This window comes from Centroberyx gerrardi, chromosome 19 (genome assembly GCF_048128805.1).
Source record: "Centroberyx gerrardi isolate f3 chromosome 19, fCenGer3.hap1.cur.20231027, whole genome shotgun sequence".
NCBI lineage: Eukaryota > Metazoa > Chordata > Actinopteri > Beryciformes > Berycidae > Centroberyx > Centroberyx gerrardi.
This window is the reverse complement of record NC_136015.1, coordinates 13,538,879-13,555,513: the sequence shown is the minus strand read 5'-3', so window position 1 is coordinate 13,555,513 and position 16,635 is coordinate 13,538,879. Positions and strand designations below refer to the sequence as shown.

General features: G+C 43.5%; 3 protein-coding genes across 6 annotated transcripts; 2 read left to right on the top strand and 1 right to left on the bottom strand.

Annotated features, from left to right (window-relative positions):
- Window positions 1-145: 145 nt before the first annotated feature.
- LOC139913546 (protein naked cuticle homolog 2) lies at window positions 146-10,098 on the top strand. Of its 4 annotated transcripts, none has more exons than XM_071901588.2 (9): window positions 146-322; window positions 429-455; window positions 587-672; window positions 7,146-7,206; window positions 7,655-7,746; window positions 8,084-8,179; window positions 8,270-8,405; window positions 8,861-8,998; window positions 9,130-10,098. In XM_071901588.2, exons 1-9 carry the CDS (start codon window positions 298-300, stop codon window positions 9,600-9,602), a joined length of 1,134 nt encoding a protein of 377 aa, XP_071757689.1. In that variant the 5' UTR covers window positions 146-297; the 3' UTR covers window positions 9,603-10,098. The 4 variants fall into 4 exon arrangements, with proteins under 4 accessions (XP_071757689.1, XP_071757688.1, XP_071757690.1 ...); XM_071901587.2 differs by having other exon boundaries at window positions 8,858-8,998; XM_071901589.2 differs by lacking the exon at window positions 8,084-8,179 and having other exon boundaries at window positions 8,858-8,998.
- Window positions 10,099-11,148: 1,050 nt separating this feature from the next.
- On the top strand, window positions 11,149-13,530 carry lrrc14b (leucine rich repeat containing 14B). The gene is made up of 3 exons (XM_071901552.2): window positions 11,149-11,424; window positions 11,639-12,267; window positions 12,855-13,530. Exons 1-3 carry the CDS (start codon window positions 11,149-11,151, stop codon window positions 13,528-13,530), a joined length of 1,581 nt encoding a protein of 526 aa, XP_071757653.2.
- Window positions 13,531-14,224: 694 nt separating this feature from the next.
- Window positions 14,225-16,214, bottom strand: uqcrb (ubiquinol-cytochrome c reductase binding protein). Its single transcript, XM_071901592.1, has 4 exons — window positions 16,181-16,214; window positions 15,142-15,210; window positions 14,727-14,893; window positions 14,225-14,431 (listed from the first exon to the last, which is right to left on the bottom strand). The coding sequence occupies exons 1-4, from the start codon at window positions 16,197-16,199 to the stop codon at window positions 14,354-14,356; spliced, it is 333 nt and encodes a 110-aa protein (XP_071757693.1). The 5' UTR covers window positions 16,200-16,214; the 3' UTR covers window positions 14,225-14,353.
- Window positions 16,215-16,635: the final 421 nt, after the last annotated feature.

Here is a 16,635-nt window from a genome sequence, read left to right as displayed (position 1 = left end):
TCGACCTAATGGGATTTAACCGAAGAAGGAAGTAGGTAAGAGTGAACCCTCTCGCGTCGCTTGTATACTCTTGGATAAACTCTACCAAAGCATCCCAGTCAAATATTGTTGAGTCGTATTGCCTTGTCTCGTGTGCCTCAACGACCCGGGTGCCAGCACGTTTGTAGGGAAATGGGTATATTAGGCTCCTTCATGTCGAATGTAATTTTTTCTTTCGTCATGGGTTGGAAAGTATCTTTTCTTGATCAAGTGCACCAATAGGTGGGATTTCAAAAAACACATAGAAACCAGAGGAATATGGGCAAACTCCAGTCCAAACATGGTGAGATATTTTATGGTGAGATCTTTTATTAAAACGCAAAGTGTATTTTTAATATTCAGTGCGACTGGCATCATGTACACGTTTTCTCTCCTTATTGTTTGGATAGCTTCCAAACGCAGAGAGAGTCCTGAAGGTAAGAAAGTCAACTTCATATCTTTCGGAAAAAATATATTAAATAAGTTTATGGCTACAGGAAAATGTGATTCAATACTGTTCTGTGCAAATAGCGACATGTATTTCCACAGTTGTTCTTCTGTTCTGCAGGTGGTAGTTTGGCTTCAAACGTGCTCAGCTGTCAGAGGGAGCTGGAGCGCATGGGCATCCACACCCCCAAAATAAAACTCAAAGAGGTAGAATGCCTTTTATATTGTTTTTTGTTTGATTTTGTCAGATTTTGTTTGAGTTTTTGATACATAATGGACTGACAGGCAACCACGCACATACCTAAAATATAGCCTACTGGAGAAATATTTGCCACAAAAACATCTTACAGTGATTATTTTGTCATGTGCTTTACCTGGGGGCCTGGTCTCCCCAGCTTGGCTATGAAGCTCCCATCTGGAAGACAAACACATGTGGCTTGTTAGGAGAGAATGGTTTAGAAGAGAGGCTTTAAGCTGGGACAGTGATGGATGGTGGAAACCTGGAAACCCAGATGATGGAGGGGGTGAGAGGATGCACTCGAAACTACTCTCATGATAATCACATGAAATTCTGTAGCTGTGGTATAGAATAGACTATGGCATAGAATAAGTAAACCTATCATATTTTTTCCCCAGAGGAAACTTGAGATATATGAAGCTGTCTTAGCATGAGAATATTGGGTAAGACAATGCAGGGCCCGTGCCACAACATTAAAGGAAAATCCACCCTACAAAACTTGAACAATGTTAAAAACAGCTATTGGTTATGTAACCTGCATTTCTGGGCCCAATTTTGTTGTTTGGTGATGCATTTTACTTATTCCTATAGATAATGGGCCAAACGAAGAAACGTGACATCACATTGACATATTTCCAGTTGAGCTATAATGGAGTTTGAAAATTTTCACTATCTAAAATATGAACGGTGAACATCAGGTTTTGGGGTCAGTCCCTCAGAATCAAAGAGCGAGGACTTTTTTCTAGACTCACCATTTTGCACCAACGTTCAACAGTCATACAGGGAGAAATCCATCGTAGAAAGAGGCAGAGAGACAAATTTCTCCACTGACAGAAGCCTCAATAGACCAGAATGCAATGCAGCCACAAGACATGCTGTGTTTTGAGTAAGGGGCATGACTCGACTAGAAAACCTCTCGCTCCACTATCGCTATTTCTCTCTCCACCTACATGTAAAACCCACAGCTGAATACAAAGTGTTCAGGCCCGTTCTCTCTCGTTGAAAGTCATTCTGGGAAATGTAGGAAATCACTGAACTTAAGTAGAAGTAGACGAGTGTTTCTAGCTGACCCACCACTTCATAAATCGATGATATCTAACAGTGTAAGAGTATCAGAGGGTGGATTTCTCCTTTTTAATACCAGAATAGCTCCATGAATGTGTGAAAGTGGTACAATAAACTATCCCACTAAGGTACGTTCCCTTACTGCAGAAGAAAAGCACTAAAAAAAGACATTGACATTAGCTCTTGTGATCCATTTGAGACCAGCCTAGTTTCCTCCAGACCTCGGCACACGATGCTCCGTCTCAGTCGAGGCAATTACAGGATGAACAGTGTGCGCTCACATCCAGCTAGGGGACTTGAAAGGTGTTTGGAGAAGGTTGTATTTTTTTTCCCCCCTTCCCTTCCTCCACCTTTTTTAAATAGGCTGCCATGTCTGTGTGAAGTGCAACACGGCTCAGAACAGCAAGGTCTTTGAGAGGATAAAAAAAAAAGCCCTCCACACATCTGGTACTGCTTTCCTACTCCAGCGACAGACAGAGAGACAGACAGGCAGGCAGACAGACAGACAGACAGACTGGGCAGGGGGAGAGGAAAAAGATGGAGGGAGGGGTGAGTGTTTGGTCGTGTAAACGGCGTCACGTGTCGGCTATTAGTGTTAATGAGGCAGTCACATTTTGGGCTGGGTACTGTGGGAAAACGACAATAGAAGGCTGTAGATGTAGGTGACTGTCCTGCACCCTCCCAGTAGCTTTACTACAGACTCTCCTGTGTGGCTTTGGATCTGCCTTATATCTGTAATGTCACCCAGTTCTGTGGTGTGAGTAAAACACAGAGGCTTCATGTGCTTCAAATGATCACAGCTCGTTCAGGGTGTCCTCAAGTAACTTTGTTTATCTAACCGTCTTTACAAGTGAAATGTGACACACATTTCACTTTTTTTTTTCTTCCAGTTTTCTGTTTGATGTCTTAATCCCATTTGGACACAACTGGAGAGGTCATGGGATTTGGTGTGAATTAGCATCAGTCTCAGTGTCTGCTGGAGTTTTGTTGTGTTGAGGTTCATGAAGTGTTGAGAGGATATACATTACAGCGCTATATGGAATTTCTGGAGGCGTACAATTAGGAAAAAGAGGCGGACTGTTGCCAGGTTGTTTAAAGGGTCGTGTTGGAGTTTCTGTGCTCATTAATGGCACAGTTCTTCCTGCCATTAGATTTTCCAGTCTAACAATTGCTTACAAAAGTGTCAGCTGCGAGGCGGCTCTCTCATTGCAGGGTTTAGTTTATGTTGTTTGGTGGCAGATTTTTGTGTAACATAAACTCTTTTTGTGGTGGTTCCTTGGTGTGAAGTCTGTCTATTCTTCTAACATTTGAAGAGTTTTCTTCCAAGAGATCCACCATTTCAACAAAGTGGCAACATCAAAATGATTAACATGAATATAAAACGTATGGAAAAACATTTATATTATTAGCTGTCTTACAAAATTCGAATATTTCTGAGGATCAAATCACCTATATGTTTGAAGTACTATGTGAATTTCATGAAACAATTATTTCTCAATAAAGAAATATAGTATTTTTGAATGAAACCCTTTATTTTTTCCCTCTATATTTTTCACCTCTGAATTGGTAAAACAAAACCTTGTATCATCACTTTGAAATTATTTGATCAGACCCTGTGTTTCCTCTTTGTCCACTCATGGTTAAGGAAAAGGTTTTTTAGGGTAGTAGCTGTTTGTAAACCAGTACAGATGAGACAGTTGCATGCAGATGCCATTCAAACCAGGGTTGAACTAGCTCTTCAAAAACATAACAATATTCAAAGTGCATTGGATTTTAAGTTTTACCTGGAAGACTGCACTGAAATTTATAGAATTTCTGTAGGGCCATAAAGCATAACCAGGGCCATAAAGCATATTTCCAGCATATAACACCAACCATTATGTGCCAACATGGTAGAGCCTCCAGTCACACAGGTGCAGACACCAAAGCTCTTTCTGTCAGCCAAGCCGGCTCAAAGAGCCTCCTGTTGGCCCAGAAGAGTCTCCTTCTCTCTGCTCTGCTTCTCATCCTCACTTCAAAGGCACACTGCTCATTAGATTAGCTCTGCATATGGCAAATATGTACATATTTGCCATATATAGAAACACACAGGTGACCAAAGCATGACGGTTATAGAAGTATGTTTTTGGTATGTGTGAAGAAAAATGTGCTTCTGGCATCACACAGCTGTGGATAACAATTTGAGACTTGCAGACAAATTAACTAAATGTTTACTTACTTGCCTGTCAAATGTTCATCATGTTCAAGTGTCGGCAATATCACCCTCTGAAGAAATATCAGCACCTTAATTGTCAAACCTGTTTGCTTTGTTATGATCTCTAGATTGTGTGTGTGTGTGTGTGTGTGTGTGTGTGTGTGTGTGTAGGCAGGCAGACAAACATTGCAACCAGTGCTTGTAATCACTTGATGTGTCAGCCTCATATTGTTGTCTAATATAACTAATAACTAGGAGTGGTTAGTTTGACTTCCAACCATGAAGAAAACCAGTCTTGTTATTGTTTTGTTTGGACATGGAATCCAGCTTTCAGTCCAGTTCACATGGTTAGCACCAATGTGTCTCTTAGGTGTCTGTTCGTCATTGTAAGTGCTGGCTAAAGTCTGGCTTTGGTGATTATATTTGGGCTAAAATCTCCCTATCAGAGCATTCCAGGTCTGAGCCGGGGAAGCCTGGTTTGTTCAGTTGGATCCCCCTTTTATGATTTGTTATTTGGCGATTTGTCAGTGTAAGGAAACTGCAATTTATGTTCATCCTGAGGTTTTAATTGTTGGGGGATATACGAGTATCACTGACAAGAAAAGTTCCAGGGTAATCGGATGAGTTTGTTGTTTTTGTTTCATAATCCATGTGAATTATTGTTGCGGGGGGGATTACCGTGTGAGAGCAAGAGTGAGAACAAGACAGGATGACCTCACTGCTCCAGTGATGTGTAATTTCCCACCACTTCGGCTTACGGCAGACAATAATGACTTTCACGCTGGCAGTTTACATCACATGCTTTTACATGTAATAATGCTTTAGGAAAATTCTGACTCAAGTTACATTTTATCAACAGAAGTGAAACTACAATAATAGGTTAAGTCATAGCACAGACTTAAAATGGAACTGGCTGCCATTCAGTGAATTTAGCAGCCAAACCAGTCCTCCTCCTTTGGGCTCCAACACTTTCTAACCAACTGCACCCCTCCCTCCTTTTAAAAATCACTCCATCTGGCTTCACATGTGAGCTAGCGGCACCGGTCTTCTCTGAAACGTAGGGCTGCTCAATGGTTACATGCTGTTAGACCTGTTTTTATGGATCACAGCCCCTCATTTTCCCACAGAGGAAGGAAAGTGACAGCCAGAAGACAAGCAGTGTAGCAGTTAAGATTAAATTAAATTTCAAATGCCTGTCAATACATTTGCGTGTGCTGAGATGAAAGTGGTGGTTATCTGCACTTCACAGGCTTCATGACTGGACAGAGAGGAAAAATGTTAATATGAGAGACGCAGCACAGAGATCACCAGGTCACTGTCCCGCCCCGCTTTGCGATGAAACTACCTATCCAGGTATTGGGTGGTCAGGAAGGCTAAAACAAAGGTAGCCACTGTTCTGCTGAGGCTGGAAGCTTTGTGGGCTCAGGATGGGGAAGGGATGGATGGGGGAGGAAGAGAGGAAGGGGGATGGAGAGAGGGGGAGAAGGGTCCCGGATACTACCAGGGTGACACCCTGTTCAAGGCAGGAAAAGTACCCCTATACACACCCAATACACACACACACACACATCTCCCTGCTGCCGCACCACTCTTCCACCCTCCACCCCCCTCACTGGTAACCATACCCCACATCAAAGCCTTGGAGCAGGCAGAGCGTGGCGGACGGTTAGAGGAGGGTGTGGAAGGAGCTTGGTTGTGGTGTGTGTGTTTGTGTGTGTGTGTAGGAGGGGGTTGGGAGCCATCAGCAAGCCAGCTATCTGTCAACACACACTCTATCGTTCCTTTTGTTGCTCATCTGCATCTGCCAGAGAGATAGTGTGACCTTTTGTGGTGGATCGATGCGTTGAGAGAGTAGAAATGTCTTTTTGGTGTTTCCATTGGCTCTGTTAGCGGTGCAGTCTGACTTCACCCTGACAGCACACGTGTTGCTTCAGGTGTTTTCTTTTAATCATGGAAATGGATGTGTAGGTGTAATGTTTTATGGTTGACTGAAACAGTTGGAAATTCAAATGGAAATGGAGTGGAATTCTTCTTCCTCTTCTTCTTCTCCTTCTCCTTCTTCATCACAATCCCATTACTTTTACTGTGTGGAAAATGACGTATTTTTAGTGGTTACTTCATGGCGTACCAGTAAAAACAAATACATAAAAATTCCAACCAATAATACCAACACAGATTTATGTAAACAAACCGCCTCTCCGCCCCTCCCATCATATAAAACCTGCAACTTCACAACTTTCAGAGCGACAGGAGTGCCAACATGATACAGCAGTGCATTTTTGGGTGTTCACCATCAAAAGCCCTGCTTCTCTTTTCCTATGACATCATGGCTGTGCGTCCCTTGAATTTGTGATGCCAAAGACAATGAATGGGACTCTGACTTTGTGGAGCCATAAGAGGATGAGTCAAGTTGTCACACCAAAATAAAGTTCCTATGCTAGCATTGCTAACAGGTATGAACCAGAATTTAAACCTCATTTGGGTGCAGGAACTCACACTCAAATCTTATGGGATCAACAAAGTCAGTGACCCATTCATTGTCTATGGAGCAGAGCCTGATTTTACATCACAGTGACATCACAAATTCAAGGGCCAGTTCTCTAGTTCTAGGAAAGAGTGGTGCATGTTCACTAGTATTGACTGAACAAAATGTGAATTCTTAAAATGGGTGGCATTCCCCTTTAGGGCCAACAGTAATAATTGACCAGGTGGGAAAATGCCTTTACATTTCAACAGTGAATATGAAAGTTCTGGCACAAGCCGGTCACATGTGGTGAGGAAGGAAAGGTCAAGATGTCAACAGTTTAAACAGGGAGCCACAGCCAGGGATGATGCTGAGCTTTTATCTTTCCTCCCTCCTTTGCTCTTTTGCTCACTCGCTGACTCACCCGCACTCTTTTTGTTTGTGTGTGTGTTAATGATTCAGAAAGATTCGCCATTCCTTCAACTGATATAATGAATGTCACAATGCGTTGCAGATGGCTTTATTGAATGAACTTAAAGTGGAGTCAGTGACGGTTTTCTCAATAAGGTGTCACATAAAAAACCCAGATGTTCAAAACCTTTCCAGCATTCCTCTCACATCTGAAGATATCCATGCACACACACTCATTGCACATGAAAATCACTTGATTGCTTCCTCTCCTCTTTCCTTTAATTCACACTTCGTCACTCTTTTCTCAGGACGTGAGTGGAGGAGAATTGAGGGGAAAGTCCCAGCCTGATCATGATCACCACCTGAAGGGTGAGTAGAGAATTACATGCATCATCATGTATCAATATGCTCATAGCTTCACTGACCACTTAGCTTATTAATAAGGGCTTAATTATTATTTGAGAGATTTTGGTCCATTACCAGAGGCATTAGAATTGAGATGCATATGTTTCATAGGTCATACCCCCTTGCTTGCCTTGGGAAAAAGGAAATTGTGAAAATATCCACATCTGTTTTATATTTATATGGGAATGCCTCAACCTTTGTATGATACAGCCGTTTTACCTGTTTTCTCTCTGCAACCATGCATGAGGCATTTAAAGTATTTAAAGGCATTAAAGTCGCTTGAATAAAATGATTACAATGAATAAATGATTTACAGTCACACTGCATGTTAATGCAACAGTGTTTGTGATGTAGTTAACCCCAAACTCTGGGTCCACTGAACAAAGACAGTCACAGTCCCATTCTGTTTCAGTGGCACTGCCACCAGAGAGAGGATCAGACAGGGAGCACAGCAGCCACTTCCCAGTCAATAAACAGACAAAGAAGAGGAACAGCCACGCTGGTGTGAGTGCACTCCTCCTTACCTCTGACTCTACTGCATCAGCACAATTATAGTATTGATTTTAGTAAACTGACTTATAAATGCTTGGGGTTTTTGTCTAAACTCTCTGGCACTCATTTCCCCATGTGGCAAAAGCCACCCATCTGGTACTACTCAACAGTGTATTTTTGAAATTACACAATGTGGTTTGGTGGTTTTAACAGCTTTCAAGGCCCTAAGGGTCGACACATTCAACACATAAATGACTGACTGAATGAATGACTCAAAAACTGCAGTGAAGTGGGTCTTTCTGCAACAGCAGCAGTAAGCTTGTTCTTCTAATGCCATGTGAACATACAGGACACGGAGTGTAACGTGGTGCTGGAGGACGACGCTCGGCACGAGTGGCTCTTCACACTCTACGACTTTGACAATAGCGGCAAAGTCACCAAGGAGGTAGATCTGCTCACACTAACAAGTTTATCTTTTAAATGAATTATTTGGCTTTTCCCACATTGTGTGTGTGTGTGTGTGTGTGTTCTGCAGGACATGTCCAGTCTGATGCATTCCATCTATGAGGTTATAGAGGCATCAGTCAAGCGGCCTTGTGGCGGCACCACAGTCCTGAGGGTCAAGCTGGTCGTAACCCCCTCAAGGAGCCCAGACAAGATCTCACAAACAGGTAAGAAAAGTCATACATGCACATCCATTTTCGGGGGTTAAACACTGCAGTCATGCACCCACAGGGATTGGGGTTTGGGGTGCGAAGCCTGTCTTATTTTAAGTGACAATGGTGATATACACAATGTTTTAAAAGTACACATGAATGACAACAATAAAGGAGTGGCAAAGCAATGGAGCAGGGACTCAAGCCTCCTTTGGACCCTATTTGTGCACATGTCTATGTGGCACTATATACTGGTGTATGTAAATATACCTAGTCATTTTCACTTTGTGCCCCTGATTCATTTGTTTATTTGAAAAACTTAAATCTCAAGTCACAAACTCAATAGTAGCAGGCACATAATGGAAGACAAAATGATGTGCATATCATAGCAACATACCAAATGCAACAGCTTCTGGACAGTGGAATTTAACCTAAATTCATCATGAACATTAAACCACTGTCTGCAGCAGATAGGGAGCAGAGTGCGCCTCAGGAGGCAGGAAGCCCAGAGAGGAGAACCTATTGTGTGGATGAAAACACAGAGCGTAGAAACCACTACCTGGATCTGGCTGGCATCGAAAACTATGCTTCCAAGTTTGACGATGCAGGTAAAGAAACTCCTCCGTTACTGTCACTGTTGGTGCGTATCGATTTATACACATTTCATTCCACAAAGTTGCAGAACATTTACCTCAGAATCACATTGAACTCAGCCTATTTTTTTCCTCTTATTTTCCAGAACCCCCCTCTCAAGAGCCCAGACAGGAAGCTCGTCCAGCTCTGCAACGCCACCCAGTGGTGGTGAGAGAGAACTGCATCCCCACTGAGTCTCGAAGAGGCCTCTCTATCCTTCGTTCCCTCAGAAGCAAGGCCATGGCAGTGGGGGAAGGCAGGAATGGAGGAGAGGGCAAGGCGGCCAGGTTACACGGCCAACACCCTGCCTTATGGTGCCATCCTGCCCAGCCTCCGCCTCAGGCCCACGTTCCCCTGCAGCGTACCCACAGCAAGAGGCTCCGCTCCAGGGTACAAGATGCTGCAGGTTCCCCCTCCAGACCAGTTGGTTCTCAGGCCCAGCCAGGGGGAGAGAGGGAGAGATTACCCAGCCTGCATGTCTCTTGCAAAGCCCTGGCTCCTCCGGGCCACAGGCATGAGCACCACCACCACCATGAGCACCATCACCATCATCACCATCACCACTACCACCCTTCATAAATGCATTTCAGACTGGCATTGAACTGGGGCATTGAAGTGGGTGACAAGACTGTGCTAGTCTGTTGAGCTGAAGCGTAGCATCATTTTGGATGTCAAATACAACTCATCAGGTATGAGAATTGCTATGTGACCCAAGGACTAAGTCCAGTTCTTGAACCATCTCCTTTCTATTGTACAGAGACTGTATTCAGTGAGGTAGAATCAGGCCATGATGGCAGTGTTATCTAATGCAAACAAGTCCTAAAAGATTAACCTGCAGGATTTAGAGCAGGCCAGCTGAATGTTGTTTGAATGCCGTTTTTATAACCTTTTATCGCCCTTCAGACTGACAGTTTCCTCTCAGGTTCCTATAGATTACCACTTCAGTTATAACTATAACATTACTTATGAGTAGACTACATTTGTACTATATTTTATACTGCCCATATTCTGACATAAAAACATGTAAACTTACCATCATGACATATTGAGAGAAGTGTTTTTTAATGTTTGAAGAGACCAAAATAATGTACAAATGAATTTGTATGTAATAAAGATATTTTGTTTGGCCTGAGATGGTCACATATTTGTTTTCTCTAGCTAGTATATCACTGAGCACATAGCAGGTAATGACAATGGCTCATTTCATAGTTCATAGTTCATATAATAACATCTATACAAAGTCCATGCTTTGTTTTTTTCTTTCATGTGCGGTTTATGTACTGTCGTGACAACACTTTCTCAAACACAGCAAGGGGTTGTAACATTTAACTTGCAAGCTGAAAAATGTTCAGCTATCTAAAACATCAGTGGTGAACGACAGGTTTTAGTGTCAGTCCCCCAGAGCTAAAGAGCAAGTTCTTCTTTCTACAGCCCTTCAGAAATCCACCGTCGAAGAGGCAGAGATACCTTTTTTTCTACTGACAGTAGCCTCAATAGACCAGAATGCAATGCAACCACCTAGACGTGTTGCATTTTAGAGGGGCAAAGGTCATTCTGGGAAATGTAGGAAATAATTAACTGAAGTAGTAAGTAAATTACATCATAAAATAACTCATTGAACTTCACAAATTGATGATATCTCAGTGTAAGAGTATCAGAGGCCTGAGGTTGGAGTTTTCCTTGTTCCCTGTCTCTGCTCTCACAGAACATTGTTTTCTGTGTTCCTTTCAACTGGTGTGTGTATAGTATACAACACACAAAGAGATGTTTTGAATAGTGATGGATTTGCCAGCAGCATTCAAACGGTGTTGCTACTCAAGCCTGTGGTAAAAGTTGCAAATAGATTCCGTGCCCGTGAGGCGAAGGACATGAGACAGCTGCTTCTATAAATAACCTCCACCCTCTTACCTACCACGAGACCCCGTGCCTTGCCCTGCCTCACCACTGCAAGCCTAGTCCCTAACAAATGCAGCACACCCACATAGACGGCAACAGAGGAAATCAACAAAGAAGCACCCAGAGGAGGCAAAACACTGACGCACCGAGCTGTTTAACATCAGCTCGCATCAAGAACCAAGAAACCCCAGAACTCAAGGACCTGTGGGTAGGGATATAACCTGGAACCATGAAGTCACTGCGGTTCATCGCTGCCGAGGGCTTCGTCCAAAGTGGCCCAGGTGCGGTGGAGAACCTGAGCTGTGTGTCTTTTAACCTCTACCCGCTCCTCTTCAAGGCCTGCTACCTGCACGAGCAGGCAAAGCTGCTCCATGCCCTGGTCCAGACATGGCCCCTGCCTGAGATCAACCTGCAAAGGCTCCTGGGAAGGACGGCCGACTGCCAGACGGACCTGACCTCCTGCACCTGCCGACTTTGTCTGGAGGCCATTCTGACTGGCTTGAAGGTACTTAGCTGGTCTTGAGTCTTGAGACTTTGCAGGGTTTTTTTTTGCCGTGTTCATCAATTCGGATCCTTGTGGCCTTTAGGGGATGCATGCTCTGGTTCCCACCTGACTCAAACACACCTGATTCATCTTGTTATAGGCTTGAAATGATCAGAAATTGTTACAGGTGGACTAGATAAAGTATTACTGCTACAACATGTTTTGTTTTCTGCAGGATTATGTGCTGTCTGTGCCAACCACCTATGCCAAGACCCTGCGTGTGGTGGACCTGACTGCCTTGAAGGACACCGAGCACCAAGCCTGCCCCTGCCAAACTACCCTGGGTCGATGGGCGAGAACCCACCTCCTGACCAAAATGTGCTATGAGACCATGGTGGCCATGCAAGCCAGCGATGTGACCCCGTCCGCCTTCGAAACATCTGTCGACGTCCGTCTGAATGGCTTCGTCACAGGCCGCAACTACGAGGTGGTGGCTCAGGCCTTCCTCCTCCTCCGCTACTGTCCACTGAAGCTTCGTTTTATTGGCTTTCGGGCAGATTCCCTCGCTCTCAAGCAGCTGTTCTATGTCCTCCGACTGGCAGAACCTGAGTCCATGGCAAAGCTGGAGGTGGTCCACAATGTTCCCCTGGAGGCCCCACACCTGGAGGTGCTGCTGTCCAGGGTGGAGTTCCCCAAATTGCAGTCCTTGACCCTGCCTGCTGGGGCGCTGGATGTTCGCAGGCTGGGCTCTGATGATGATAATCTGCTGGCTACCCTCGGAGAGCTGCTGGGACGGCTGACCAGCCTGACTGAGCTCTACATGGGCTTCTCCACCCTCACCGGACACCTACGCAGACTGCTGAGGTGACTGGATGAGAGAGAGAGAGAGAGAGAGAGAGGTGTCCTTGTTTGTGTGTACGTCTGTGAGAGTGAGAGGTGATGGATATTGCTTGGCTCCAGCACCGATCATGAGCACACAAGGCATCATCCAGAGCTTTAGTGTGGCTCACAATAATAATAATAATCACCTCCAACCATCATCACTGCACATTCCCAACTTTAAGCCTCTTGTTTAACAATGTTAGGCATTTTGTTATTAACGTTGTTGACGCTTGCCATGATGCCAGTGTGTGGACAGACAGCAGCATCTGGCCAAAGCTGCAGCTCAGCTAGAAAGCAGATGGGTCTACTTAACAGCTCAAATGGAAATAAAACACGAGCATTAACCCAAAACAACAAAGAGCTATCAGTAACACGCTTGCATATAATTCATCAAGAAAGAATATTTGGTTTAGGAAATAAAAATGTCAAAATCTGTATTTGGGACTTTACTAGAACACCAGATGATGCTGACTATCACACTTGGGTCAGATAGTAGATGTAGTCCTAATCATTTTGGCCTTTGGTCCCACACCAACTCATTCCCATTTCCCTCTGTTTTCTTTACCCAGTCCTCTCAATACTCCACTGCAGTGCTTGGAGGTGGCCAACTGCAGCCTGAACCGTGCGGACATGGTGTACCTGGCCAACAGCCTGCACAGTGAGGCCTTGGTCCGCCTAGACATCAGCGGGCACGACATCATTGGCACTTTCTCCACCACCTTCCACAAATTGCTCAGCCGTTCCTCAGCCACGCTGGCCAGCCTGGCCCTTGAAGAGTGTGGCATAGAGGACGAGCACATGGATGCCTTCGCTGATTCTCTGGCTTGCTGTCAGGCTCTTCAGGAGCTCAAGCTCCTGGGAAACCCTCTGAGCTCTGCGGCCCTGCGTCTGTTATTCTCTGTGTTATCTGCAGGCTTCCCCAAGTTGAAGTACATAGAGATGCCAGTTCCCCGTGACTGCTACTCTGAGGATGTCACTTATCCAATGGATGATTCAGTCCTGCTGCAGTACGACAGGGAGTTGTTTCAGGAGCTCAGAGGCCAGCTGACGGGGATCCTGGTAGGGGCTGGAAGGGGGAACGTGGAGGTGTGCACCCCGCTGATGGGGGCCTATGATCCAGACATTAATGAGACCAGCAACGAGCTGGGGGTGTCTATGCTGAAATCCTTTAACAACGTCATTGGGAACTTTATAGATACCATAAATGATGTGGACACCAGGAGATCCCAGACTCAGAAACAGTAATGCATGAGGTCGCCTGTGGAAGACACAGGTGAATTCTGAAGGTCAGGCAGAGAACATCTATAGCAGGGCGTTCAGATCTTGTATTTTTACTTTGTGAGCATGAATCTAGACATTTGTGTAGAAGAGACCTGCAGCTTTATAGAAAAGTTGATGCTATCTTGACTATGAGTTGCAGATCTCTTTGCTGTGTTCTTGGAAAACAGAACATGTAGGCTGCCTAGTTCTTTTTAATCCAGTATAAAGAACATTTGTCCTCACTAGGCAAAGCTTGAATGAATGCTAACAGGGGAAATGGAAATTGACTTTAAGGCATAATTCCCTTCCTGACTTGATATTGTCTCAATAGTGGATCATCATCCTTTTCCCAGTACCTTCTTCAGCCTGTAATCCAGACAGATGTGCAGTGCCTCTAGATATAGTTACTGAAGTGGCTATTAGATTCACTTTAAAGAAAAAAAACAACCTTTGCTTTATTACTATTTGTCACCTGTAGCTATGTGTACTTATGTATATATTCTGGTTTTAATGTGTTGTATATAAAGGAGTTTGTATGGGAAAATTTGCAGCCGGGCAGAACAGGGTAGATCCCAATTTTGGTGATACAACTGTGATTGATTCATTCTTCCATACCAATAAATCTAACCTTTATATTTATAACCGTCCAGTACATACAAAAGCCTGACACTTCCACCTCTTCCAAAATGTACATTTTTTTAATGAGCACACAGCCTTATATAGGTTACATTTTATTTTAAATATTACAACAGGGGACAACCGTACACCGGACCAAAGACAAGGAATAACAGCTCCTCCATCAGCCGTCTCATTTCTTCATCCACTCGTCTCTTTCTTTCCTCTCACGGACCACCTCCTCCAGATATGGCGTCAGGTAATGGATATCCTACAAGGGGAAAAAAAGATAATATAAGCTTACTTTACAACTAAAAAGCAGGGTTTCCCTATTCTTTTTAACATATTAATTTTCCAGGACATCAAAGATCAAACTGTGCAAGGATACTCTGTTCTAAAAAGTCTATTATTGCTCTTCTAAGGACTGAAAAAAGTTAACAAGCTATAAAATCAGACAGCATGTAATGTAAAATGAAGGAAACATTGCAGCATTTTCCCCTTGAATATCTCATTTTCAACACTGAAGAAAAAAAATCATTTTGATAAATCTAAAAATTTGGCTGTACCTCCTCATATTTCGTCCACTGGTCTTTGGGGAGGATCTGGTGCTTCATGGAGAGGTCCAGGGCTCTCTTGATCCTGAACGTCCTGTCGTTGTACAGGCTCTCCGGAAGCCTCCGCACGGCCTCTTTCACATCTGAATCCTCATAGATTGTGTCATCGCGCATCAAACCTGACACAGAAAACGTGATGCTGAAATGAGTACAGTTATAGATGGATTCATCCCACTGGTCATGGTACTCTGATGTTTTCTTCCTACATTCACGTGTTCACACATATTCATGGCACAGCTTCAAAACTAGTATAAAAAGCCATAGCATACACTTATTTCTAGGGTTCAAAGCAATAAATGTTTTTGACAGTACTGAGCCTGATTATCTTTCTGGACATTTGGGTTGGTGGCTAAGATTTTGGTCTTACCGATCTTATTGAAGCCGCACAAATTGTAATACCATTTCTGGAAGCCAGGCAGGAGCCTGCCTGCTGCTACTGTGAGAGAAGGAAAAAAAATTATTGCATTATAATACACACATCAACAGAGTAGTCAAGCAGCACAAATTGAGATGAAGAAGAGTGAGTTTGGCAGTTACATGTGGACACTGGGCAGGAGGGTGATAGTTTCAACACCATTATATTTGATCATCTTAGTTAAATAACTGTATAGTGTAGCAATTTTCCCCCTGCCTATTAAATTTTAAGGTGGCACACCCAATGTTTTATCCTACTAACTAAAACAAAACGCGAACAGTACAGTAACAAGTTTATATCTTTTCCCATATACAATTCACTGACTGAATTTCAATAGTGGGGTTTTTTTGTGTGAATATCTTGCGGTAGTATAATCTTTGATCATAACAGATAGATCGATAGATAGATAGATCAGAACGATCTATCCCCTGACCCACCCTCTGAGTTACCGTTGAGTTAGCTAGTAGTTAACAACCACCTTGGTCCCTCTAAAGAATAAAAACACAGAAAACCCGGGATATGTAAAGAATCACAGGTGACCTGTCGGCTTCAGATTATATAACATAACATATTGGAATGCATTGCAGTGACAGATGAAACAACACTGGCTGTTGTTAACGACCCTCATGATGTCAGATTTTAGGGCAAAAGTTATTAAGTTTTCGCCAAAATATGAAGAACCTTTTCACCATCATGGAGATATTACAATGAATGCCCATTTTATAGCTAATATATATGTTATTTTATCCTGATTAGCATTGGTTGACGTTAGCTGACCACCATAACGTTAGCAACCGTTAGCACAGGGACATTAGAGGACACACAAGTGAAGTCCGCCATAATGAGTATTCAGCCCGACAAAATTTGCATCTTGATGTATTATGTGTTATAATCACACACATACCACATGCTGCCAATCTGATATGAGCTTTATCCGGTTAATTTAAGGCTAGATATATCTGAAAATCTGAAAAGAACGAAGTGAATTTACCTGGTGCCCTCGCCGCCATGTTTATCACTGAGAACGAGCGCGGTGCGTTGTGGGTAAAAAGTGTTCAAGGAAATGGGTCACTGGTGATTGCGCAACTCTTCATATTTTCTGGTATTTTGCGCTTTTCAAGGAATATGTGGGCGGAATAACCGTGGAAAGCAATATGTATAGAACAAAATAATTATTTCTGTATATACATCTGTATCACTATATGCTATGTTTTGCGGGCCCTCCCTCCATGTAAAACTCCCTTGATTCGTATCGCGAATACGTATAGAATTAATGCAACTGACTGTCATATAGTGCAGTGGCGGTAAGGATAATGGGAGCTACCTGGATCTCTTTCCTTTGAGGCTCTTCAAGTAGACAATGGTTAACTATGATTGCTGCTGTAACTGGAAAGATAAAGGACAGTTTTCCAGACAGAGGAAGTGGCATAATACCAACAATAAAAT

What these genes read in the sequence shown, in the direction of transcription:
- LOC139913546 (XM_071901587.2), top strand. Translation starts at nt 298, where the DNA reads ATGGGCAAACTCCAGTCCAAACATG. An exon ending in CAAACTCCAGTCCAAACATG is followed by an intron (nt 323 to 428) that starts GTGAGATATTTT and finishes TTGTTTGGATAG; the next exon opens with CTTCCAAACGCAGAGAGAGT. An exon ending in AGACAAGATCTCACAAACAG is followed by an intron (nt 8,406 to 8,857) that starts GTAAGAAAAGTC and finishes CACTGTCTGCAG; the next exon opens with CAGATAGGGAGCAGAGTGCG.
- lrrc14b (XM_071901552.2), top strand. Translation starts at nt 11,149, where the DNA reads ATGAAGTCACTGCGGTTCATCGCTGCCGAGGGCTTCGTCCAAAGTGGC. An exon ending in CCATTCTGACTGGCTTGAAG is followed by an intron (nt 11,425 to 11,638) that starts GTACTTAGCTGG and finishes TGTTTTCTGCAG; the next exon opens with GATTATGTGCTGTCTGTGCC. An exon ending in CACCTACGCAGACTGCTGAG is followed by an intron (nt 12,268 to 12,854) that starts GTGACTGGATGA and finishes TTCTTTACCCAG; the next exon opens with TCCTCTCAATACTCCACTGC.
- uqcrb (XM_071901592.1), bottom strand. An exon ending in GTGCGGCTTCAATAAGATCG is followed by an intron (nt 14,894 to 15,141) that starts GTAAGACCAAAA and finishes TTTCTGTGTCAG; the next exon opens with GTTTGATGCGCGATGACACA. An exon ending in AGTGGACGAAATATGAGGAG is followed by an intron (nt 14,432 to 14,726) that starts GTACAGCCAAAT and finishes TTCCCCTTGTAG; the next exon opens with GATATCCATTACCTGACGCC.